The sequence below is a fragment of the Xiphophorus couchianus genome, chromosome 6 (assembly GCF_001444195.1).
Source record: "Xiphophorus couchianus chromosome 6, X_couchianus-1.0, whole genome shotgun sequence".
NCBI lineage: Eukaryota > Metazoa > Chordata > Actinopteri > Cyprinodontiformes > Poeciliidae > Xiphophorus > Xiphophorus couchianus.
Genome location: NC_040233.1, coordinates 4,474,291 through 4,496,446, shown reverse-complemented (window position 1 = coordinate 4,496,446; position 22,156 = coordinate 4,474,291). Strand labels below are relative to the sequence as shown.

At 39.0% G+C, this 22,156-nt stretch overlaps 3 protein-coding genes across 12 annotated transcripts; 2 read left to right on the top strand and 1 right to left on the bottom strand.

Moving 5' to 3' along the window:
* Positions 1-166: 166 nt before the first annotated feature.
* dynlt5 (dynein light chain Tctex-type family member 5) lies at positions 167-3,560 on the top strand. 4 transcript variants are annotated; one of them, XM_028020513.1, is made up of 5 exons: positions 167-330; positions 1,385-1,511; positions 1,632-1,711; positions 2,713-2,837; positions 2,923-3,560. In XM_028020513.1, the coding sequence occupies exons 2-5, from the start codon at positions 1,411-1,413 to the stop codon at positions 3,124-3,126; spliced, it is 510 nt and encodes a 169-aa protein (XP_027876314.1). In that variant the 5' UTR covers positions 167-330; positions 1,385-1,410; the 3' UTR covers positions 3,127-3,560. The 4 variants fall into 4 exon arrangements, with proteins under 4 accessions (XP_027876314.1, XP_027876313.1, XP_027876312.1 ...); XM_028020512.1 differs by having other exon boundaries at positions 168-330; positions 1,367-1,511; XM_028020511.1 differs by lacking the exon at positions 167-330 and adding an exon at positions 379-998.
* A 1,096-nt stretch (positions 3,561-4,656) lies between these two features.
* Positions 4,657-16,303, top strand: mier1b (mesoderm induction early response 1b, transcriptional regulator). 7 transcript variants are annotated; one of them, XM_028020491.1, is made up of 13 exons: positions 4,657-4,739; positions 8,105-8,129; positions 8,338-8,486; positions 9,204-9,386; positions 9,986-10,115; positions 10,196-10,263; positions 10,410-10,482; positions 10,620-10,771; positions 12,324-12,405; positions 13,874-13,995; positions 14,198-14,325; positions 14,629-14,804; positions 15,052-16,303. In XM_028020491.1, exons 1-13 carry the CDS (start codon positions 4,731-4,733, stop codon positions 15,369-15,371), a joined length of 1,617 nt encoding a protein of 538 aa, XP_027876292.1. In that variant the 5' UTR covers positions 4,657-4,730; the 3' UTR covers positions 15,372-16,303. The 7 variants fall into 7 exon arrangements, with proteins under 7 accessions (XP_027876292.1, XP_027876298.1, XP_027876299.1 ...); XM_028020497.1 differs by lacking the exon at positions 4,657-4,739 and adding an exon at positions 4,746-5,832; XM_028020498.1 differs by lacking the exon at positions 4,657-4,739 and having other exon boundaries at positions 13,901-13,995; positions 14,279-14,325.
* A 426-nt stretch (positions 16,304-16,729) lies between these two features.
* Positions 16,730-21,764, bottom strand: LOC114146460 (UDP-N-acetylglucosamine/UDP-glucose/GDP-mannose transporter-like). Its single transcript, XM_028020508.1, has 13 exons — positions 21,506-21,764; positions 20,671-20,704; positions 20,506-20,592; positions 20,370-20,437; positions 20,218-20,289; positions 20,071-20,139; positions 19,898-20,000; positions 19,732-19,824; positions 18,261-18,328; positions 18,089-18,167; positions 17,927-18,009; positions 17,699-17,751; positions 16,730-17,091 (listed from the first exon to the last, which is right to left on the bottom strand). Exons 1-13 carry the CDS (start codon positions 21,706-21,708, stop codon positions 17,081-17,083), a joined length of 1,023 nt encoding a protein of 340 aa, XP_027876309.1. The 5' UTR covers positions 21,709-21,764; the 3' UTR covers positions 16,730-17,080.
* Positions 21,765-22,156: the final 392 nt, after the last annotated feature.

Here is a 22,156-nt window from a genome sequence, read left to right as displayed (position 1 = left end):
TCTTTTTTTTTGTTTTGTTTTTAAGGCAGTTTCAACATTTTTACGTACATAATTTCAAAATTATGTGCGTTTCTGCGTTTCTCAAAAAATTTTAAGATAATTTTTTCTCTTAAAATTTTTTTAAGAGAAAAACTTTTTAAGAGAAAAGCCGTTATTATTTAAGAGAAATAATAACGGCTATCAAACGGCTGACGTTTGATACACGTCAGCCCGGGAGGCGGGAGAAATAGGTGGAGTTCTTTTGACCGCCTCATGTTATGACACCAGAGGGCGCTGTGAATGCACTGGATAGAAACGACGCTCTCATGTTGGGATAGTTCTTCAAAAATGGCTGGGCATTTTAGACTTTTTTTCTCCCTTTTCTTTTTTTTTTTTAAAGTACTCAGCTAAATGTAACAAGTAAACCACCCACTTCTAACTGTCATTTACCCGAAGCAACATGTGGAATTAACTGGTGTTGCAGAATTATACATTTGTTATTTTGTTTTAAATGCTGTCTCCGTGTTTCAAGTTAAAATATCCCTGTAATAACGCAAAAGTGTAATGTGCTCTGAAAAGAGTAAATATCTGTTACGCTTTTATTTATTTATTTTTACTGTGCATTACTGAGGGAATCCATAAATATGAATGGTCTGAATCCCAGACCTCTGCATAAATAAAGTGTCGGTGTTACAGGAACATCTGACAAAAATTAACCTTGACTTTAATTGAATTTAATTTGACCTATATTGAGTCACACTCAGGATATGCAGTGTTTTTTTACTCGGACTACTTAAATGGGAAATAATGCCCATATATATGGCAACAGAATTTATGTTAAAACGGCTTGCCATACCCATAAAATCCAGGCAAAAGGGCATTGTGACGTTTTCACCTCACAGCCGTTGGTTGCACCCAACGAGTCACGAGCCCGCCCACCGAGGAGTCACGGTTGCTATGGTTACCGCGGACTCTGTTGCTTCATCTGGTTAAACCTGGAACAAGACGTCGAGAAATCGGTATAAACATTTTTAAATTAGCTAGTATAGTAACATGTATTATAATTATAATTATAAAATTTCAAAAGTATTTAAATAACCTTCAACATTTCACTAAACTTTGAATAAGCAAGCAGTTTTTAAAAAAAAAACAAAAACGAACAACCCGAGCTTATGCTGTTAGTGGAGCTCAAAATTGTTTTTCACTTATTATTTTTTTTTGTTTCAAGTAAAGTTTAGTTTTGTCGAGACTTTATAAGAACGTCTCGTTTTTTAAAACACTTCAAGAGTTCATTATATACCTGTTATTTTCAAAACGTATACATGGAGCCATATTTAATGCAATGCAGAAACTGGCTTACGCTAGCTTACTCACAGCAACATTTCAGGTTATCTTGAATTGCAAGGGAAGCTAAGGGAAGGAAAAGCAGCGATGTCTGAACAACTTAAGGAAAAACCACCAAAAGCAGAGAAGAAAGTAAAACTTCCCGCGGAGGGACCCAGAGCCAAAGAAAAAGCTGGCCGAATTAAGGAGTAAGTATCCTCCATGTTTGTTCTGCCTGATGAAATTGAAGTCTTATCCGGTCAGTAACTTATAATGTGTCTATTCTCCATTTTTACTCGCAACTTCTTTAACTGACCCATCATGTTCAGCCCTGCCAGTACGCATGTGGACGAGCATGTGACCCATGAAGATCCCACAGCTTCCCTGATTCCGAATACTTACCAACTGAGTAAGCAAACATTCAGACTTAACGAGAACAGCAACACCATCACCAGCAGCTAATCTGAATCCAGTGCACCAAGTCTGATAATCATAGATGCTCAGCTTTTGACATGACAGCTGGACTACCGATGGCTATAATGGGAAGAATTTGTAAACATTTGAGTCCATTGAGAGACTTAACCACAATTATTGGAAGTTAAACCAGAGACAGTGTATAGGCAAACAGTTAGAATTCAACCAATAACATTTGTGAAGCCATTTGTATATTTCTTGTCCACATTTGAACGTATATTTTTTAAGAGAAATAATATAAGTTCACAAGAACCATTGATTTCCTCTATTAGCAAAAAAAAAAAAAGAAGAAGAAATCTGGTTCGTAATTAAGGCATAAAAGGTTAATGAAATGGTAATATACCTTTTAAATCGATCCTAACATGGTGGCAAGTAAATATTTTGTCCGCAAGCTGAAATGTTCTTCCATGGCTTAGTTCGGCATTAGCGGTATGTCAAAACTAAAACGGCATACAAACTAAAACTCTTACCAAAACAGGTTCTTTGACAAATGTATGTCTTAGTAAAAGTCATATTGTATATTTAATAATACAACCTTAGTAAACATGTCACCCTTATTATTCTCTACTGGATGAAGCAGAATAATATTTGAATTAACGTCTTCCATCCAATTCTAATCTGTGGGTTTAGGCACCATTTTACGGAAGCGTTAACCTAGCAACCTACGTATGTTGAGAAATATTTCCATTCTAATGAGTTTTACATTGTTAGAAAAATGTATCTTAGGGAGATACTGCTGCTTTCCTAGCTTAAATGCTTTTGTAGCATTTGCCACCAAAAACACGTTAAAATTTTTAGAACGTAATTAGTTTTGAACATTATGTTTTGTATATGTGTTATTTTCTCACCTATAAACTCCCTGGTATCCATAACATGTTTAGAACATTTAATGAATGCTTAAACAACTGGTCTATTTTTTTGTTTTTTGGTCTACAGGCCCTAATAAACCATTCCCTATCACTACTATCTCACACATACTGAAGGAAGAAATCACCCATCGCCTCCGAGATGTGCGATATGATCCGGTTCGCTCTCGAGAAATGACCCTAACTCTCTGTGAAGTAGGTGAAAACGCAGCTGACTTTTTTTTTGATCCCATCAGAACATCTGTCGAAATCAGAGCGCTTCTTTCTGACCTTGTTGAAGGTGATAAGGACCCGCATGAAGGAGTTTATGATCTCCAGGTATAAAACCGTCATCCTGGTCCACATCGGCCAGCTCAACGGCCAGGGGCTGCAGATCAGCAGCCGCTGTCTGTGGGATCCAAACTTCGACACCTTTGTGTCCCACTCCTTCAAGAACACCTCTCTGTTCTGCAGCGCCACCGTGTATGGGATCTACTTTGAGTAAAACCGTCAGGTCAAGTTTTAGTTCGTCTCTCTTTGTCAAATGCTTTTGTCATTAAGCAAACACTTTGAAGTGGAAATTCTTGAGTAAGTGACTGTCTGTATGCAGCAGTTTGTGTTATCAGAAGTCACTTACCGTGTTTTTCTCCTTTTTACAATGCTCAAGCTGTTGCAGAATCTCAAAGTATTCCGCCAAGGACGTTTTCCTTGTAGGATAAAAGCTACAAAATGTAAGGACTGGTTAGAGCCGGACCAAACGGGCTGATGTTGCAACTTCTGTACAGAACGGTGTTCTTACATGGAATGTTCTCCCAGATAGCAGAAGTTTATATAAAACAGATGCCTATCTGTGAGGTGTTGCTCTGACTTTTCTGATTTTGTTGCGTTCAGAGCCTTTGAACGCTTGACCGCCTTCAAATAAAAGACTTGAAAGACAAAGTTGCAACTTTCTCAATTCTTGAGTAGTTTCTCTACCTGCTTGGTTATAAATTTCCATCACACCGTAAAGATGACCGATATAAGCACATTTTCGTAGAGAGAAGAAAGCTGAGCTTTTGCTCCCGAAGAGTTAGCCGATGGTCACCAAATGGACGGCTCGAGATATCTGCTTGGCAAGGTGGCTGCAGTCTGTACAACTTTTAAAGCAAACAATATAAATCTTTTATATACACGACATACGTGATGAGAACGACAAACAGAATGCAACCATGTTATGGGCTGCTTGCTACAAGTCCTACACAAAACTAAAGTATATAGCAAAAATGAAGTTAATTCCTGCTACTTTACAATCATAATCCATTAAAGAATGGATTTATATGTTACAATGTTTTTGTGTTTGCTAAATTCCAGAAAATTTGGCAAGACATTTTTTTCAAAAATGTTAAGAAACATCTAAAACAATATATATTTGTATTCGTGTCTCCCCTAAACACTGATACCCTGAAAACAAATCTAATCTTAGGAAAGTTAGGCACTACTGCATTCGCCTTTATTCTTTTGTCTGAAAGCCTCTCTTACATTCAAATGTTATATTTTAAAATACTAAAGGTAAAACTTTGACAGCAACTTTAAGAAAAAGCTAATTTCAGAGTGCAAAAACACAAAACGTCGGTTCTTTCAACGTAATCATTAAAAAACCCTTTTAGATTTCCTAATGCTAGATTTTCAGTTTTTTCAGTGATTATCGTTTTATCTTGCCCGGCAGTAGTGGCCACTTATCTCAGATGACCTGATCTACGTGCATGTGAGCACGTCCTCTACCAGACACATTTACCTGTCAGATGAGCGCGTGCTGGTGTTCATGCTGGCTTCTACATACTGTAGCTCTCTGCACTGGTTTACCTGCATATGAAAAGCTATATTTGAACAACTTTATAATGAAGCCAGTATCCTGAAATTCGTATTATTAACCAGTGCATTATAAAAAAACGGATATAGTTGTGGGTAGATTCGGCTGTAAAAACAATCAAAACAAAGACCGTTCTCCTTTTTTTTTTTTTTTTTTACCTTTTTTATTTTGGTTCTCGATATTGGGGGGAGGGAAGTGGGCGGAGCTCCGCATCCGGGTACAGACGGTGACCTCTGACGTCACCCAGCAGGATCGCAAATATGGCGGAGGTAAGAAAGTGAAATAAATAGTCAGAAAAAAAAATGTCTTTCATATTACGTGATAGTTTGTTCTGCTGGATGTGCATATAGTCTTTGCGTTTTGACCGTTTTAAACACAATGAAGCAGCAGCTCACCGGCTTGCTCGACAGCAGTTATTTATTTGACTCCATAATGTTGTATAAACTTCGGATTTAGCTAGCATTAGCTGCGCTAGCCCCGACGAACTGTAAGGTAGCGGCGCTGTTTGTTACTTCGCGGTTTGGTCAGGATATTCATCCTCGCGTGAACAGCTGTTAACTGGACTTTTGCCGATGTTTCGCAGTTATCTGTGCGCTCGAGCTCATTCTTATTCGCTGGCTGTGAATAGCGAGCTACATTTGGGCGCCTTAGCGGATTTCTATGAAGGAGAAATGACTAGCTTACAACTTGTATTGAAGTTAGCGAGTTGAGAAAAATGAACCCAGTAAAGCGGCGTCCTGTCAGAACAAACCGTGGTTTAACCCGGAATATAAACGCCATTGCAGTTGTGATATTCAGTCTATAGTGACATGTGTTGGGTAGCACTACATCTTCCTCGCAGGAAGCGGTCACAGTAGCCTTTGTTTAGTGTCTCATTGAGTCGCAGGGAGCTTTTAGGGTTTAGCGTCAGGCGCGCTTTTTTTCGGAGTCCACGGACCTCCCACTGCCAGAGTAGCCTCTCTATGCTTGCTACTAGAGTTTTCCAGGGGGGATATTTGGATAATTTAAAACACATTGCTGTAATTTGAGCTCTCTTTTTGGCTTTGTTTATCGGCTGGCTGAAGACTGAAGCGTAGACTCGTTCCGCAGACTCAGCTCTCAAAAACAATGATATTCGACTAATTGTTTAAAGACTTCTGAACTTTGCATTAGACTCTGCTTAAAACCAGAGATTCGTAGAATTACGTGCCTCATATAAACTGATACATGACCAAACTGGCTGTAACTGTTAAGTTGTTATTTGAAAACAACCGAACAAACAGTATTGCTCTTAAAAATGACTCAGTAAATCATAAACCTTTGCTGAACTTCAAATACTAATAGAAGGACAAGGAACAACATTAGAGCTTCATATTACAGAAGGTAAGGTTAAATTTTGGACTAATACTATATAATGATATAATAGTCATATTTAATAAATCAGAATATGCAGAAGTCCACAATTTTTTTTAAATCTGGTGAAATAGATTAAAATGAACTACAGCATATTTCCTTTACTCTGTTTAAAAGATAGCTTTTTTCAATCCACAAAGTACAGAAGTGCACCCTATCACAAGATATGGATTTTATGTAGCAACTTCACATAAAATAAATATTTAATATTTTCTAAAGTGCAATTTTATGGTACTTTTATAATGTTGTTCTGTGGCATTTTAAACAGCAAGTACGTTTTATTTGTAGGACATCAATTTTTATGGGCTTATTGCCAAAACGTTTTATGATGAATTTCACAATGCTTCTTTTTGAATTATTTTTATGGCCAACACAATAAATACCACAAATTAAAGCGATTAGAAATTTCAGTTATATCCCCCTAAACTGAAATACATAGCACCTTTTTTATTAAGCTATTATTTGATAAAAGAACACTGATTTGCTGTTATATTTTTAAGTCATTTATGTATTTATCGTGGCTACACATGCTCTCACAGAAACCTCGCTCCTTTTCCAGGTAGCAGCCTAAATGAACATATGACAGGTAGAAAATACATTTTCCCTCCCTGAGGGGATTAGTAGTTCATTAAAACTTCATTGAAGAACTGGAAAGCCGAATTTTGATGCATGGTAACTGAAATGGTATGTGTTCACATATTGAAAATGGAGCTGAAAAGATTCTCTGTATTGGTCGTGATTATTGAAATAATCGTCAACTAATTGAGTAATTGATTAATTGTTAACTGGAGTGTACAGTTTCAAATAAAGGTGATTTACTGAAAGAACAACACCCTGAAAGCAGAACTTTATTAGGCCAAAACTGTACAAAAATACCTACATAAACTTTTAGTTTCTTATTTAAAAAGGGAACTGAATTATTTAATTGTATTAAGAAGGCTTAAGTGGTTAAATAAAAAATCTGCAGAATGTGCAAGTTTTTTTTTTTTAATCCGAATCATCGTCAGGATAATAATCCATTACGAATGATTAAGTAAAAAATGATTATTTAATCATGCGATGCATCCCTAAATGGAATTGTCATGATGACTGTGGTTGGATATATTGCTTATCTCTGTTACTGCGTGCTTTTGAAAATTGAGAGTAGGGCTGTTGTAAACGAATATTTTTGTAATCGAGTAATCTGTTGATTATTCATACGATTTTTGGGGGGGATTAAAAAAAAAGACAAAATAAAACACTGGTAAATCAGCAGAGTTACTATCGGATATCAACATCAGTCCAATTTTTCACATTTAAGCTTCCCTAACAATAACTTTTCTGTAGTTTAGAAAATTAACCTAACAATAATAGCTTTCTAAGTTAACCTGAAGAAAAGTTGTACAAAAATCTGAAATTATATTTAATAATAAAGAGACAGGCTCACAAATACACTTATAAAAATGTCAATACTCCAGCTTGTCATTTCTGTATTCATCTTCAGTCAATTTAATAGATGAACTCTCACGTTGCCCAGACATTTATAGCTGTTGTGTTCATGTTAGTGACGGGATTTGACACCTTTGTTTGTCACACACAGAAGCATCTATCAGCTATGTACCGTCACGATGTGCTACGCCACACATTTGACCGGGATGATATGAAATAAATATTCCGGTTCATCCGTAAAGCTACACTTAGGTTAATCATCTAAGCACAGCCGCCCGCAGTGTTCAGTCTACCCACTCACCTGTATAAATACACCTGCAGCGCTCTTCCCCGTTGTTCGCTCTGGCAGCAGCTCCGGGAGGAGAAAAGCTGCCGTTCTCCAGGCATCTCGCCAGTCATTTTAAGGATGCTTATTGGTCCCCCGAAAAACGACAAAGACCCGGACATTATCATCAATCAATGAAATCCTCCCAGACCGAACTTGAAAACTGGACGTTATGCTACTAACACTTTGCTTTCGCCAACAACTTAGGCGGAAGTGAGAAAGTTGCCCAACACAAGTAATAACCCGGCCGGAACACGGTGCATTAAATACCGTGTCACAAACTTAACGAAGCTTCGAGGCAGATAAATTTTCCTTGAGAAATTTTAATAACCGAGGTACTAGAATCGCTCAAGAAATCGTTTCAGCCCTAGTTGAGATACAAAGTTGTTCTGCATGTGTTTTTTGTGTTTAACTCCCAATCCTGCAGATATTTGGATGTATTTCTTGTTTTTGTCCTAAATTTCTGACCCGCCTTTCCCTGTTTTTCAGCCCTCCCTCGGGAATTCGAGCCCAGGTAGCTCATCTTTTCTTTCTCTGTTTTGCCTTTAGTGAATGGCAACATTTAAATCCTTTTCCTTGAAATAACTACAATTGATATTGATACATATAAGTATATTTTCCATGTTATTATTTCCAATCTGATGTGCCGTGCCACACTTAAAGATTTGTGTGAGGAGAACTAGCTTCCATTTGACATTGTCTGCCTCCTTGAACATTTGCAGGAGGCTCAGCAGGTTCCGACGACCACGATTTCGATCCGTCAGCCGACATGCTTGTTCATGACTTTGACGACGAGCGAACCCTAGAGGAGGAGGAAATGCTGGAGGCAACAGACGAGACCAACTCCAACGAGATCGAAGACCTAGCACGGGTTGGTGTGAAGCTCGGCTTTTATGTTTCTATTAGTTATCATTATTGTAAAAGAAATGCTGTATTTATTCATTTATTTAACCAAAATTCAACCAGGTGAGTTATTAAGACCAGAATCATGTTCACAATAATGTCACATATTAATTTAGCTGCGTATGATTAGTTTTATCTTGGACATTAATCCTAAAAATATATATATATATATATATATATATATACATACACACAAAATTATAATATTATTAGAATTATAAACACATGACTGCTTTTGTATTTTTACATTTTGGTTTGTAGTGCCTGCACAACACTGTTATGTTTGTATTGAATAATTAATTGTAATATTTGATTACAATCAAATATTAGTTAAAAAATAGTTAAAAAGTAATTAATACTTTTTAACTATTAATTCATTTTAATTTAACTCTGGGATCAATAAAGTATGTTTGAATTGGATTGAATTCATAATTATAATGCTAATATATAGTACACTACACACTCCGTTACTGACATTACAAAACGTTGAATATCTGGGTGAAAATAATGAAATTGTTGTTTAAAGTACATTTTACACACTATTTCTATATAATATTTTGGTGCCTCCTTAAACTGTGAATGAACCATGAATATATCTGTGCCAACATTTGGCCTTTACATCAACGTAGTTCTTTTTAAAACTCACGTGTATTATTATTAATATCTCATTTTATTTTTTTTACAGGAGGGGGAGATGCCCATACACGAGCTACTGAATCTTTATGGTTATGCGAGCAGATCGCCTGCAGAGGAAGAGGAGGAGGAAGATGAGGAACCGGAGGAAGAGGATGAGGAGGAAGAGGATGAAGAAGAGGACCTTGATCCTGATGAAAGCAGCAGAAGCACTGGAGAGCTGAAGAAAACGGAGGTATTTGTTCAAGCCACTGACTCTTTGTTTTTAAGCTCTATCTGATAAATGACTGTTTTCAAAATGAATCGTCCGACACATTTTTAGTATATATATATAGTATTTATATATTTATACACATTTATAGTCTGAACTATTTTAAAGTGATGAAATTCTTTGCTATACAAGGAAGGAGTCCACGTTAGCTGTTTTCATTATTAGTTAGTTGTATCTCTGTTATTCCAATTTGTTAAATGCATAAATATTAAAAACATTTGCGTTTTTAAGTTCATACATACACCACTAAGCAGTGTGTTCGTTGGTGTAGAATTGCGATCGGGACTGTTGTACTGTTTGCATGAAGAAATTAATCAAGAATTATTGTGTACCGCTTCACAATTATGTCTTATGTAACGTGACTGGAGTTCTGAAGCAGCCTTGTTTTAAATTAAAAAAATATAATGTCACATTTCACATATGTCAGATTTGTTATCTCAATACATACCATAAAATATTGTAATAAAAGTTTAAGTCCATATTATCCATCCCTTGGGTTAAGGACATGTTATTTGCTGCAGGAAGTTTTCAGTGTAATTCCAGTGTTGCTGTTTTTTTTTTAGGGTGAAGATTTTAAGACTTCATCAGAACAAGGCAGCGATTCTCAGACCGCTGCTGACGGTCGCACGCGCTCAGTCCGGTCACTCGGCACGGCAGAACTCATTCGCCCTCAGAAACTCAAGTACTTTGAAAGTACGAGCTATTCCGCCTTTCTGTTTTTTGCGACATTATCTGGTTATGTTTGAATTTAAAAGCATCATGTCGTCTCTTAGGTAATCATGACATAGAAGAGGAGTCCGATGAAGATGAGGACTATGTTCCCTCTGAAGACTGGAAGAAGGTAGGCAAGCAATTTTATGTTGCTTCCGTGGTGTGGTGTACATCTGTGTTCCACCAGAACAAGAAAAACTTGGAATTTATCAATTTAGTTCTGATAGCTTTGAAGAATCAGTATTAACTTTCAAAACAATGTTTTTGTACCAACAGGAGATAATGGTGGGTTCTATGTATCAGGCGGAGACTCCTGTTGGTTTGTGTAAATATAAAGAAAACGAGAAAGGTAAGCTTAGCGGATGAGTGAAATGAACCATAGTGAACATTACAATGCAGAGAAAGAGAGTGTTAACTGAACTTCCTGTAGATATAAAGTCCATCATCGAATCTTTTTTTTTTTATCGATTTCAACCTGCCGTGCAGTTTATGAAAATGACGACCAGTTGTTGTGGAACCCCGACTGCGTTCCCGAGGGGAAAGTTGTCGAGTTCTTGTCGGAGGCATCGAGGCGAACTGGAGAGGAGAAAGGAGTGGACGCAATCCCAGAGGGTTCTCACATCAAAGACAACGAACAGGTGAAGCCAACAGAGCTACAGCTTCATAGACACCCATCAGCCATAACATTAGCATTAGCAGGTATCAGTAGCTTGGTTTCCGTTACAAATGTGCGCAAACCTTTGTTGATATTTTGTTAATGTCGGGGGGGAGAATAAATTCGGAATTGCGGTGTTTCCATTAAATACAAAATTCAATCAAAATCACATGTAAATACTTTTGTTCACACATTAACATCGTTTTAATGTTTTTTTCATTAAAAAACATCATCCTCCAACTATTTCCTGTCGTCTTCTTTGTGGTTTGTGCCAGTGGCACAGATATGTGACTCGTGATGCGAAAAAAGTGTTTCCTTTGCAGTGAAATAAACTAATTTGATACAGCCAATAAACACCATCCTGGCGCCAAAACCTTTTACGGAAAAATTAGTTGATTTTTTTCTAATGGGCATGTTAATATTAAGCTAATTTATTTTTTGAAATAAATTACTAAATTATGCTGCAGCTAAACACTGCTTGCTGACTATTACTGTCGTTGGTTTTAGCTGAGAAGTTGTCAACATAACACGCTACATATTAAATGTGCACATGATGGTGCTTTGCTCCTAATTCTCAACACCACAACAACTAGATAACAAGGTCAGGAGACAACTTTAATAAAAAAAAGGGAGAGAAGGAGAGAGAGTAGGTCAGCTATGCTAGCTTGACTTTGACAACCTTCACATGTAGATGTGCTGTGGAATTTGGTGTGTTTTGGTGAGTGCGTCTCGATTCCAGTCCTCAGTAACAAAAATAGAAGATGTGCTTCTATTACAGAACAGCTGATTCAAATGATTGCATGACCATCAAGTGCTGCAGAAACCTGTTGATCACCCGCACATTCGATCCAGAAGGGAAACACCTAAAACATGTAGGGCAGGGGTGGCGTGAGGACCGGAATTGAGAAACACTGGTTTTGGTGAAGTTAAAATAATAATAATAAAGGCGATTTAAACACGAACTCTGACAGATAACCCGTTTACTTGTGATCATTATCGCTGTGGTGGATTAGCTACTGTTGTAAATAATCACAAAATAGACATCAAACCTAAAAACACAACACTGTATCACACTGAATGTTCTGTTCTTTGTGTGGGAAATGTTTGCATGTTTTTTGTGATTAAATCCTGGACACTGTTGTCAGTTGCCATGATGAGTCTTTGTAGCCAACATAGGCAGCAAGAAAAAACAAAAGCATGCGCAATTTTGAGTTATTCTTCAGTATTTTTTCTGCATTATTTTTCCATTTCCTGTGGTGCACAGCACAAAATTACTAACGAATAATACCTTCATCTCCAGGTTACATTTTGCTAACAGAATTGTTCTACCGCGGCAGAATCACTTTTTTGTTTTTTTTGCCCTCCAGCATTGTGCACGTGTGAAGTTACCAGATGTAGACCATGATATGCAACGTGTCTATATGGTCAATGGAAACACAGCTACTCTTACTGCCTTCGCCTGATTGGTTTAAATCACACAGACGGATAATTATTTTTTAACGTGATTGATTTGAATTTCATTCTGTTTCCTCTAGGCTTTGTATGAACTGGTGAAATGTGACTTTGACACAGAGGAAGCTCTAAGAAGACTGAGGTTTAATGTAAAAGCAGCTCGAGGTGAGCCACTTGTTTATGGATTTATATAGACCTGTCGCCATAAAAATGAAATCAATTAATCGCACGATAATTGAAAGTTATCGACCTCATTTTAATTTATCGGCTTTATCGTTTCTTCTGGCCCTTTTCTCTTTCTATTGATGTAACAGAATGAAAAAAGGCTCAACTCCAGTGCTCACCACCTTCCTCATTTCCTTAGTGTAATGTCCAGTTCACACTACACGATTTTAGAGCTGTCGGCCCATTTTCAAAGCCTGAGAGGCCACACATTAACCGGCAGAAAATCATGCCGTGTGGTGTCCATCAACATACCACACAAGAACCGATTTCTCTCGCCGACAATCCAGATTTCAGACAGAAAATCCTGTCGAAACCCACTATGTCGCACGTGACTTTAGAATGAACAAACACAGCTGATGACATGGACGCGATAGCGGTAGTTTGTGAGTGATAAAAGATGTAACAAAAAGAAAAGTCATTGGATAAGACTGCGGTAGCAATTTCGTTCTAATTGGAGGGGGAATCCGTGCTTTCTGATTGGCTTTCAACAGGCTGCGTTCTCGCTCCGAGTCGGGGAAAACCAACACGCTGCAGTGATAAACTGGCTGAGACAATCCAACATGTTGAATATGCCTGATTTAGATCGGAGCGGTCCCAATGTTCTACCGACAGGACCCGATCAGTCATAACACACGTAACACATTCGTAAGATTGTCATAAGGGGAAATTCGGGGCAAACAAAAAAAATCTCGTGTTGTTTGAACTTTGCCTAAGGAAGGAGTGAACTATTGCATCAGGTAGTCGGATGTGCTTGTCTTCTCTGTCTAAATCTAATGATTATTAAAGGGCAATGTGGCATACAGACTTCATAATCTGTACTCTTTTGGTTGAACGTAGTTTTTATTTCCACTTTGATTTTATGTTTAGTTTTAATCAAGTGCATTTTTGTTGACAGAGACTTGAGAGTGCATTTTATTTTTGTTCTTGGTTGTTTTGTTTACCAGTTCCAGATTTCCTTTGAAAATAAAGTGCATCTATTTTTGGCAGGATGTGCTTGCATTATCTCATCACCGTTACATCAGTTTAAAATGGTCTTCAAACAATATTATCGTTTATCGCAATAATTTTTGAGACGATTAATCGCTCAGCACAATTTATGGTGACAGACCCAGATTTATATTTAGTTTTATAGGTCAGGCCTATAACCGCTGGCAGTTTGCTTCTTCAGCAACTTGCCTACTTTGAGTCTGTATACTCCAATTAACGATTATTAAACTAGCTGGCGATTTGCTCAATAACCGATTAATCGCGATTAATCTGGAATCCGCCACGCCTCTTACATTGCTCAGCTGAATGCTGCTGGTGGAAAGCCACACCCCTTTGGCCCCTCAATCTCAACAGCATGCTCACTTGGCTTTTTGTTGCTGTCTGATTCCAAAACACTTTGAGATAAAATGCTCCTTTTCAGATGTAACACTCAGACTCTCTTTAACAGAGGAGATATCAGTTTGGACTGAAGAGGAATGTAGAAACTTTGAGCAAGGACTACGAGCTTATGGGAAAGACTTTCATTTAATACAGGCCAATAAGGTGAGACATGTTTTCTAATTAATCATTCATCATTTCCTTTTTTTTACAACTGTAGTTTTTTTTTTCTTTAAACAGTTTCGATTTTCTTCTGTGTGGATATGTTGAAATTTCTCAGGCTTCTAATTCATCATGTCTTGTGTTTTATTTGTACCTCTTCGGACGATTATAACAATAATTATTTCTGCTGATTGAAATCTTTCAGGTGAGAACTAGGTCTGTAGGAGAATGTGTGGCCTTTTATTACATGTGGAAGAAATCTGAGCGTTATGATTTCTTTGCACAGCAAACCAGACTAGGAAAAAGGAAATACAACCTTCACCCTGGTGTCACGTAAGTCTGTTTTCAGAGGGACCGTTCAAACTAAAAATGTTTAGATTTTCTGATTCAGAGCTTTTGCTTTTGGTATTTAAAATGAAATTTTACGGTTTTAAATGTAAATATTAAGAAGCTTCCACATTTGCTGGGATATGCTACATTAACGTTTGTGGTTTTAGTGTAAGAAAATATTATGAACATTTAAATGTTTGGAAGACTCCGTAACACGAAAATGTCTTAAAATAGTATATAATTTCATATGGAACCTCTCTGCTGTCAGTCAGGTGTGTGTAAGGACCATGTGCTGGTGTGTTTCAGAGACTATATGGACAGATTATTGGATGAGACGGAGAGCGTGACGTCCAGCAGGGTGGCGTCGCCTCCTCCCACCACGTCCAGCAGCAGCGCCAGCCACTCTGAGAGGGAAGACAGCAGCAGTCAGAACGGTGAGGAAAAACCACGGCTTTCAGACCCAAACCAAGCGAAGCGTTTCAGTAAGTTTCAGCTTGACCGTCAATTTTTAGAATTTCATTTATGTATCATTGTTTTTCAGTCCAAACAATATTATCCACATTAACAAGTCAGACTCTTTTATACAAGGGCAAAATCAATCTTAAGTTCTAAGTGTTTTTTTTTTTTTAGTATGACCACAATTTTTAAAAAAAGTATTTTAACTAGAAATTACCAAATATAGTTGAGATTGTTGGGGAAAAGAAAAACAAATTTCTTCTTCTTCTGTAGGTGTCGCGGGTCATCCGGTGGACCCATCTCAGTTGCCCGACTCGACCCAAGTGAAGGTCGAGGGTGTCCAGTCCAACGGCCCGTCTCACCCAGATACGGAGGCCCTCCTCTCAGTTCCAGACAACAACTCCAACGGCTGCGGCCAAGTCGGCGCGCCCAGCCACGACAGAAACGGCTCTCTGGAGCTTCTGCTGGACCACAAACCGGCGGCGGTGGTGGAGGCAGCCGTGGCACAGGACAGACCGGCCAAAAGATGCAGGACTGAAACAGAGCCTCTGAGCCAGAGCGAGGCCAATCCATCCAGAACACACGAAGACTAAAAGGCTTTCAGGACTGCCGTTGTTCGTTAAATAATACACCGTTTTTGGGGTGATGTTTTTCTCTCGTTTTTTTTCCCCCCCCTCAGTTTCTCCATAAATGACTTTAGTGGAGCAGAGGACAAAGACGATGAAGCTCTGTTGAGCTGTGAGCACAGATTCTCTTAAAAGACTCACTTTAGGAAGACCAAAGGTTGATGAAAAGCCCGTCTGCTCCACCACATCCCAAAAGACACGTTTTGCTCATCTTCTCCACTCCTATTTTGGAGACTGTCAAAATTTTGCCAAGAATTCTCTTTTCTTTTTCTTTTCTATTTGTACTTAAATAAAACAAATCATCTGTGATATTTTTCTACACGAGATATTTATATTTTCTAACCAAAAATTAAAAGCTCTAATGATATGGGTTCTTGGTGTTCAAGCCATCCGTTTGTTGTTGAGGACTGGATGGAAATGCTGGTGCTGTCTCCAGCTGGCTGTTGTTGCACTTTGATTGTATGTTTCTCCTGTTTGAGGAGCGACTCACCCCAAAACCCCCCCCCAGCAGAAAGCCCTGTTTGTTTTGCCACAGCTGTTTGAGTCTGCTGAATAAACCCAGGGGTCTGTCCCCCTACAGGTTTGTTTGTGAAAAGCAGCTGACATCAGTGATGTCCTGTATTATCATGTAGATCTCTGCATATTTTATTTTATTTTTTCAATTTTCATAGTCTGCTTTGCTCAACACTTTGTTTCTACTAGACAGAATGTGACATCTCATGTAAAGTTTGTAAAGATTTCTTACCTTTAATAAGCAGTCGGTGCATATTTTTTCTCCTTTCAACTGTTCATGTTGCTTTCCGTCGGTCTTCCTTGTACACTGCGCTTCTTTTCTTTTTGCTGACAAACTGCTAATTATTTTCTGATGGATGAAATAAAAAGATCTGCCATTTCCTTTCTCCTCTCTGACATGAAAGTTTGTGGTTATCACCTTTTTGAAATAAGCCCTCAGTAGAGCCACACGAGTCAGAATTTGGGATGATTTTCTAATCATGTTTATGCAAATCATTAACCTGCTAATCTAGACTTGCGCAGAGTCCAGGGGTTTTTTTAAGAGCTTTTATTTGTGACAATACAAAATCCTTCAGTCTTCTTCACTCAACAATAGCATCCACACTGAAGAGTGTTGAGTGGAATATCTTAGCGCATGTATGATGACATCCGCCAATCAGAAACATCTGTGTTTCCAGCCACTGAAAAATTGTTTCTGTCACTAACAGACTTACCAGGTATTAAAGTGTAGCTATGAACGTTCTTTTCTTAAAATGAATAAATGTGATGCGTAATTAAATGTAGACCATTCCAAAAACCTGACTATAAAGATCTGGATTCAAGTTTTTTAATACATGCCACAGATGGAGTGAAGCAGAAGTCTGAGTATTGTAATACAAAATATTCATTTATTGGTGTCCTGTTTGAATATGTACATTTAAATGGCTCATTTAATCAAGAATAAAATGATTCTAATTATAAAAACACATTTTTTTTTACAATTGCATATAAAAAATTGATGGGATGTATCACTAAACACTCTTTACTGCTAACAGATCATAAACAAATCATACAGCATATCTTTAAAACATTAAGCCCCCTGGTTGGATCTTTTCTCCTTAAGGTTTGCAGACAAAAGCAGGTGATCATCATTTTTCAACTTCACTCGGTTTGGACTCCAGGATTTATGCCTGTTCTGTTCAAAATGATGGAAAAACGCTTGAGGTCAGAGAGACGCTTAAAACAAAGAACTCCTTCATAATGGAGTAAGAGGCTGGAACAACGTTAAAAACGTAGAACTGGCAAGATCTCTAGTAGTAGGCCATAGAGTGTAATAAGCTAGGAATGGGTTAAAGCCGTGCTAAAGCCTTCACATCCCTTTGACTTTATCACATTTTGCTCCAGAGCACAAGGTGTCTTATTGAGATTTTGTCTGACAGACACACAGTGGAAGGAACATTTCCAACCAGTTTTAACCAGGCTGTTAGTGAAGTTGGTTTAAGCTTCCATGGTAGGGGTGTTGTTGCCACTACCAAACTTCGCAGTGTGTGTATTGACCTCACTGGTAAATATACAGTATATGCAAGCCAAAAAAAAAAAATCGGAGCCGATATACACCCCTTCACTATTCTAGTTTGTATAGTTTCAGTTTAAAGCTATAAGTTTGGAAGCTGTAATCATAAGCAAGACATAGTTTTGGTCTTAATTCAATGTGAACCCCCAGTGGGGGTTGGGAAGCACCTAAGACTAAAACGAGATTTTCCGTCAGGATTAGGATTGAAGGTATTTCAAACCTTACTTACTGCTTTGCTGCTGTGTGAAAGTGATATAGGAATACACCAGGCTCCCAGCAATGCTGATGGGAAGGAAGAACAAAATGTGATCCATGTGTTAGACTCGCTGTTCACATGTGAGAATCCCGCAGCATGCTCGCTTTGTCCCTGGCAGCTCGGTTTTAATTCTCTTCCGACTGTGTCCTCAAGCTGCTTCCGCAGACCAACCCAAACAGCTAAATCCGTACGGGTGATTACCTGATGTTCAGCCCTAAGAAGTTCAGCCAGGTGAATATGTAGTCTCCACCAAACACCATCCCGATGTATGTGACCAGGATATTCTGGGGGTGAAATTGCCGGAAGTGCTTAATGGACACGCCGGCTCTTCCCAGAAAGCGTCGGCAAAGAGAACCGACTTACCTTGATGCAGCCTATGATGGAGGTGGTGAGCGCCGAGTTGTGCTGCGTGCACAGCATGATGGAGTACATTAAAACAAAGCTGCATTAACACACAGAAGGAGGAGAAGCAAGACTTAGCAGAACGCGGGTGTCTGTTAAACAACAGTGTCAAGAGTTTGTGTAGCTACGTTACCCCATGACACAGGAGAGGATAAACTGCACAACAAACAGCTGATCAGCCCAGCCTTCGTAATCCAGTCCCTGTTCACAAACACACACAATCACAGGGACACAAACGCTTCGGCAAATTTTACAGTTTACAGTTACAGAGTATTCGTTTTGTCTTTATCTTGAACTTTTGATGATTTATCTGAGCGTTCTTTTTCCCCAGAGTCGCTGCGCCACACACCTGCAGTGACACGATGAACCAGAAATGGGCGCACATGTTTATCGAATTTTTTGATATCCTCCCTAACGGAAATACTCAAAATTTCATCTAAATTTGTGCTCCATAATATGGTAATAACGGGGGGGGTGCTACTGTGTTGTTGCTGTAAGAAGACTGAGGCTTCAGGAATTCTTTCAGTTGCTTTAAGGGTAATGTCTTCTTCCTCGCTCAGCGGCCTTTGACTCTGTGCTGGTACATGACTTGTTTGTAGATGATGACATTCCAATTACGTCTTTTGCTTCTTATCTGGTATTGATTCCCATATTTCCGACTTAAACATGAGATGTTCATCTCTAGGAAACAGAACCGTTTAGTGACGTAAAAGCCGTTTAAAATGCGACATGACCGTTCTGATAACAAACGCTTTCAAAACAATCAGATACGTATCTGATGTAGTTCAACATCGGATACTGCATCCGATGTGGATGTAGTGTCCGATGTAATCATAAGCATCAGATACTTTTGATTACATAAGTACGTATTCGATGTAAAGCCACATAAAGAAGTGGCACAAATCAGATTTTCTTAGGAGTAAATAGATCGGAATTGGGCTGTTCAGACTGCCAAGATAAAGTTGGATATGGGATAAAAGAAAATCATCAGACTTGGGTCGGACGTAACATTAGTTTGCTCATTGCTCAAGGCTTTAACATACTCTGGCATACTTCACTCCGTGCGTACTCGAGTGCAGACTCGAAGAAGACCCCTGCACAAAGGGAGATTTTCAAGATTGATTACTTGTACTCTGTATCACACAGCAGATTGCTCGGCGGAAACAGCGTTCCATCAAACCACTTTGTATGCAACACTAAGCTGATAAGGTCGAGGACGCAACGCTAACAGGTGTATGGTGGCTGCCACGGTGGCGAACGTGCTAGCATCCATTCGGATTGTGGAATTTGTCACGAGACATGTAGGAAATTGGTCCGCTTGACTACGAAATCTTAATTGTCTGCGGACATTGTGCGCTGCGTCTGCGCAGCTCACCCAATGTGCTCAGTACGCCTGAGTGTGTGGCAGCCTTTGGTATAAGAAAATCAATAAATTCATACTTGTGCACTCTGTTCTTTCTTTTACATATAATTAAAGTTGGTCGGTCTATAAATATTCCCCACAGGAAAAAGGTTCGTTTGTAAAACGGTTCAAATAAATCATAAAAAGCCTCAGATAAAAGCCTCTCTCGTCCGTTATGAGTGTATATTGCAAGAACACCTACCATCTGCAAGTCTCCGGAGTAATATGCATATGCCAGCGTAGGGAAGATCATGATCAAAGCATTGTAATACAGCAGCCCATATTTTCCAAGTTCCTAAAGGACAACAAAGCCACGTTTCTTTCACCAGCCTCATCAACCAGGCTCCAGATCTGCTGCTGCTGCTCACCTTCGAATCCAGTTTTTGCTTTACAAACGCCCCGCTAGCCGCTGTCAGGACGTTGTTCAGCATTATGAAAATGTATCCTTCAAGATCGAAAGCTATGTCGGCGCTACGGCAAACACAGAGTGAGATATGTGCTCGTGCACAGGGCAGGAAACACGCACTGTGGATCGTCTTACCTCGCAGCAATAAAAGCACCGAATATCATGGTGAACACGGTCATCTTTATGGAAGCGGAGAAGGTCTTCCTGCAAGGGATTGGAATGCGTCTTTAACAGGAGAAGTTCTGGCAACGTGTGCAGACGGAATGCAGAGGTTGGACTTACTTCAGCAGGAATCCCTCAAACACCATGGTGAGAAAAATACTGAACCTCCTCAGAACCGTGAACATGGGCAAGCTGAGATGGCGGGAACAAGCAACCGCGTCACATTTAAAGACAAGACCGGGCTTCATATGATGGGAGTGTCGGGGACTCACTTGAGTCGTTGCGTCCCAAAGAGGCCTGAGATCTGATTCCCAACGTACAGCAGAGGCAAAGGGAACATCTGGGACGACACACATCACGTCTAATTATTGATCCTGGGAATGTTCTTGGAGGAAACGACCTTCTCACCTTGCCCGGTATGGTCACGTCCAGATCTGGGAATGCGATGACACCCAGCATCTTCCCGGTCCTCAGGACCACGATAGTGGCCAGCATCTGCAGAGATCAGAGCAGGAAGTTACAGCAGAGGCGATGACATCACATGGGCAGGAAAGCATTAGCTTAAGAGCTTACCTGACCAATCCCAACACATGTTGATGATGGAAACCTGGAAAACATCAAAGGGGCTCAGTGAAACCAAGACGCCAGCCAACATTTACTAGAGTGGCTTCAGAGATGTGGATGAACCTTTTCATGAAGAGCTAAGATTCACAGTATCTTCCAAAAACATTCATACTATTCATTTTTCTTTTCACATCTAGCCATGTTGCAACCAAAAGCTTTCAACTAGTTTATTGGAATTTTGTTTGAAAGACCAACACAAAGCAGGGCAACACCGACGATGTGAAAAGAAAAAGACACCATTTAGAATTTTCCGCCCCACTTTATAATTATGTGCTACTTATGATGGTTTTATGACATCAAATTATGATCATATTTATAGTTTTCCATTATCATAATATCATTTTATGCTAACAATGCAAAAATAACCATTTTATGACTCTTACCTTCTTTAAGACAATAAAAAACAAAAGTATTCTCAGGTGGCCCATAATTTTGATAAGCTAACTGGTGATATTTAAAAAAAAAAAAAAAGCAGGAAAACGTGAAATAAAACATATTACAAATATTTGCACTGAAACAATGTGCATGCGGTTATCAGCTAGATGATTTAAAGTTACTGGGTTAAACATGAGATGACAACTCTTTAAAACTAGTTAAGGTACGCTACTTTGTAAAGCTAGTGGACATTTGAGTAAAAAACAAAAACTTTGATAAAGTAACTACTGCTTATATTGATTAGGAAGTCCATTTTCTTGTTTCCGCTTTACTTGCTCAGTCCGGTATTAGTAATTAATCCGCCGCGCTCGCGCCCACATTCTGCTTCTCTGAACTTTGACCTTTTTACCTGTAGTTGGTGAGGACGCTTTTGTTGACGACGACGATTAGAAACGAGCTGACCCCATAAAATGCCGCGGCGAGCAGTTTCGCGAACACTGTGGGGGGGTCTCCACATGTTTCCCCCTGGACTCCGGAGGAGGGTGAGGACGCGGCCGCGGCTGGCAGGCTGCCGCGGCCGCGCTTGTTTCGGCGTCTGTGGAGTTCAGCCATCGTCTACGTAACGACCGTAGAGGTAAGTCAAGGCGGAAGCCTTCCCACAGTTTCGTCCTGCACATGCGCGTAGCAGCCGAGGGGGGCAAGAATAAAATGAGTTGACTGAGCGGCAACACTGACCGTAATGTCTAAAGTCAAACACTGTGGTGCAAGTACGTTCAATTAGCAATAATTATGATAAATATAATTTAGATAAACACAAACTTTGATGTAGAAAATATATAAAGCATTATATAAATAAACTACTTTCTTTGGATTTTGAGATTCTGTGGTGAGAAACTGTGAATTTTTACAATGTCAAACATTTTGTAGTAAAAAAAATATCTGAAAATTGTTAACATGATATATAAACCTTTTTTTTTTTTATGTCATTCGAGTTAACCACATCCAAGTCATTGGGGAACCAGTTTAAAATCTGCATCCAGACGGTGTTCCTTGGTACAAT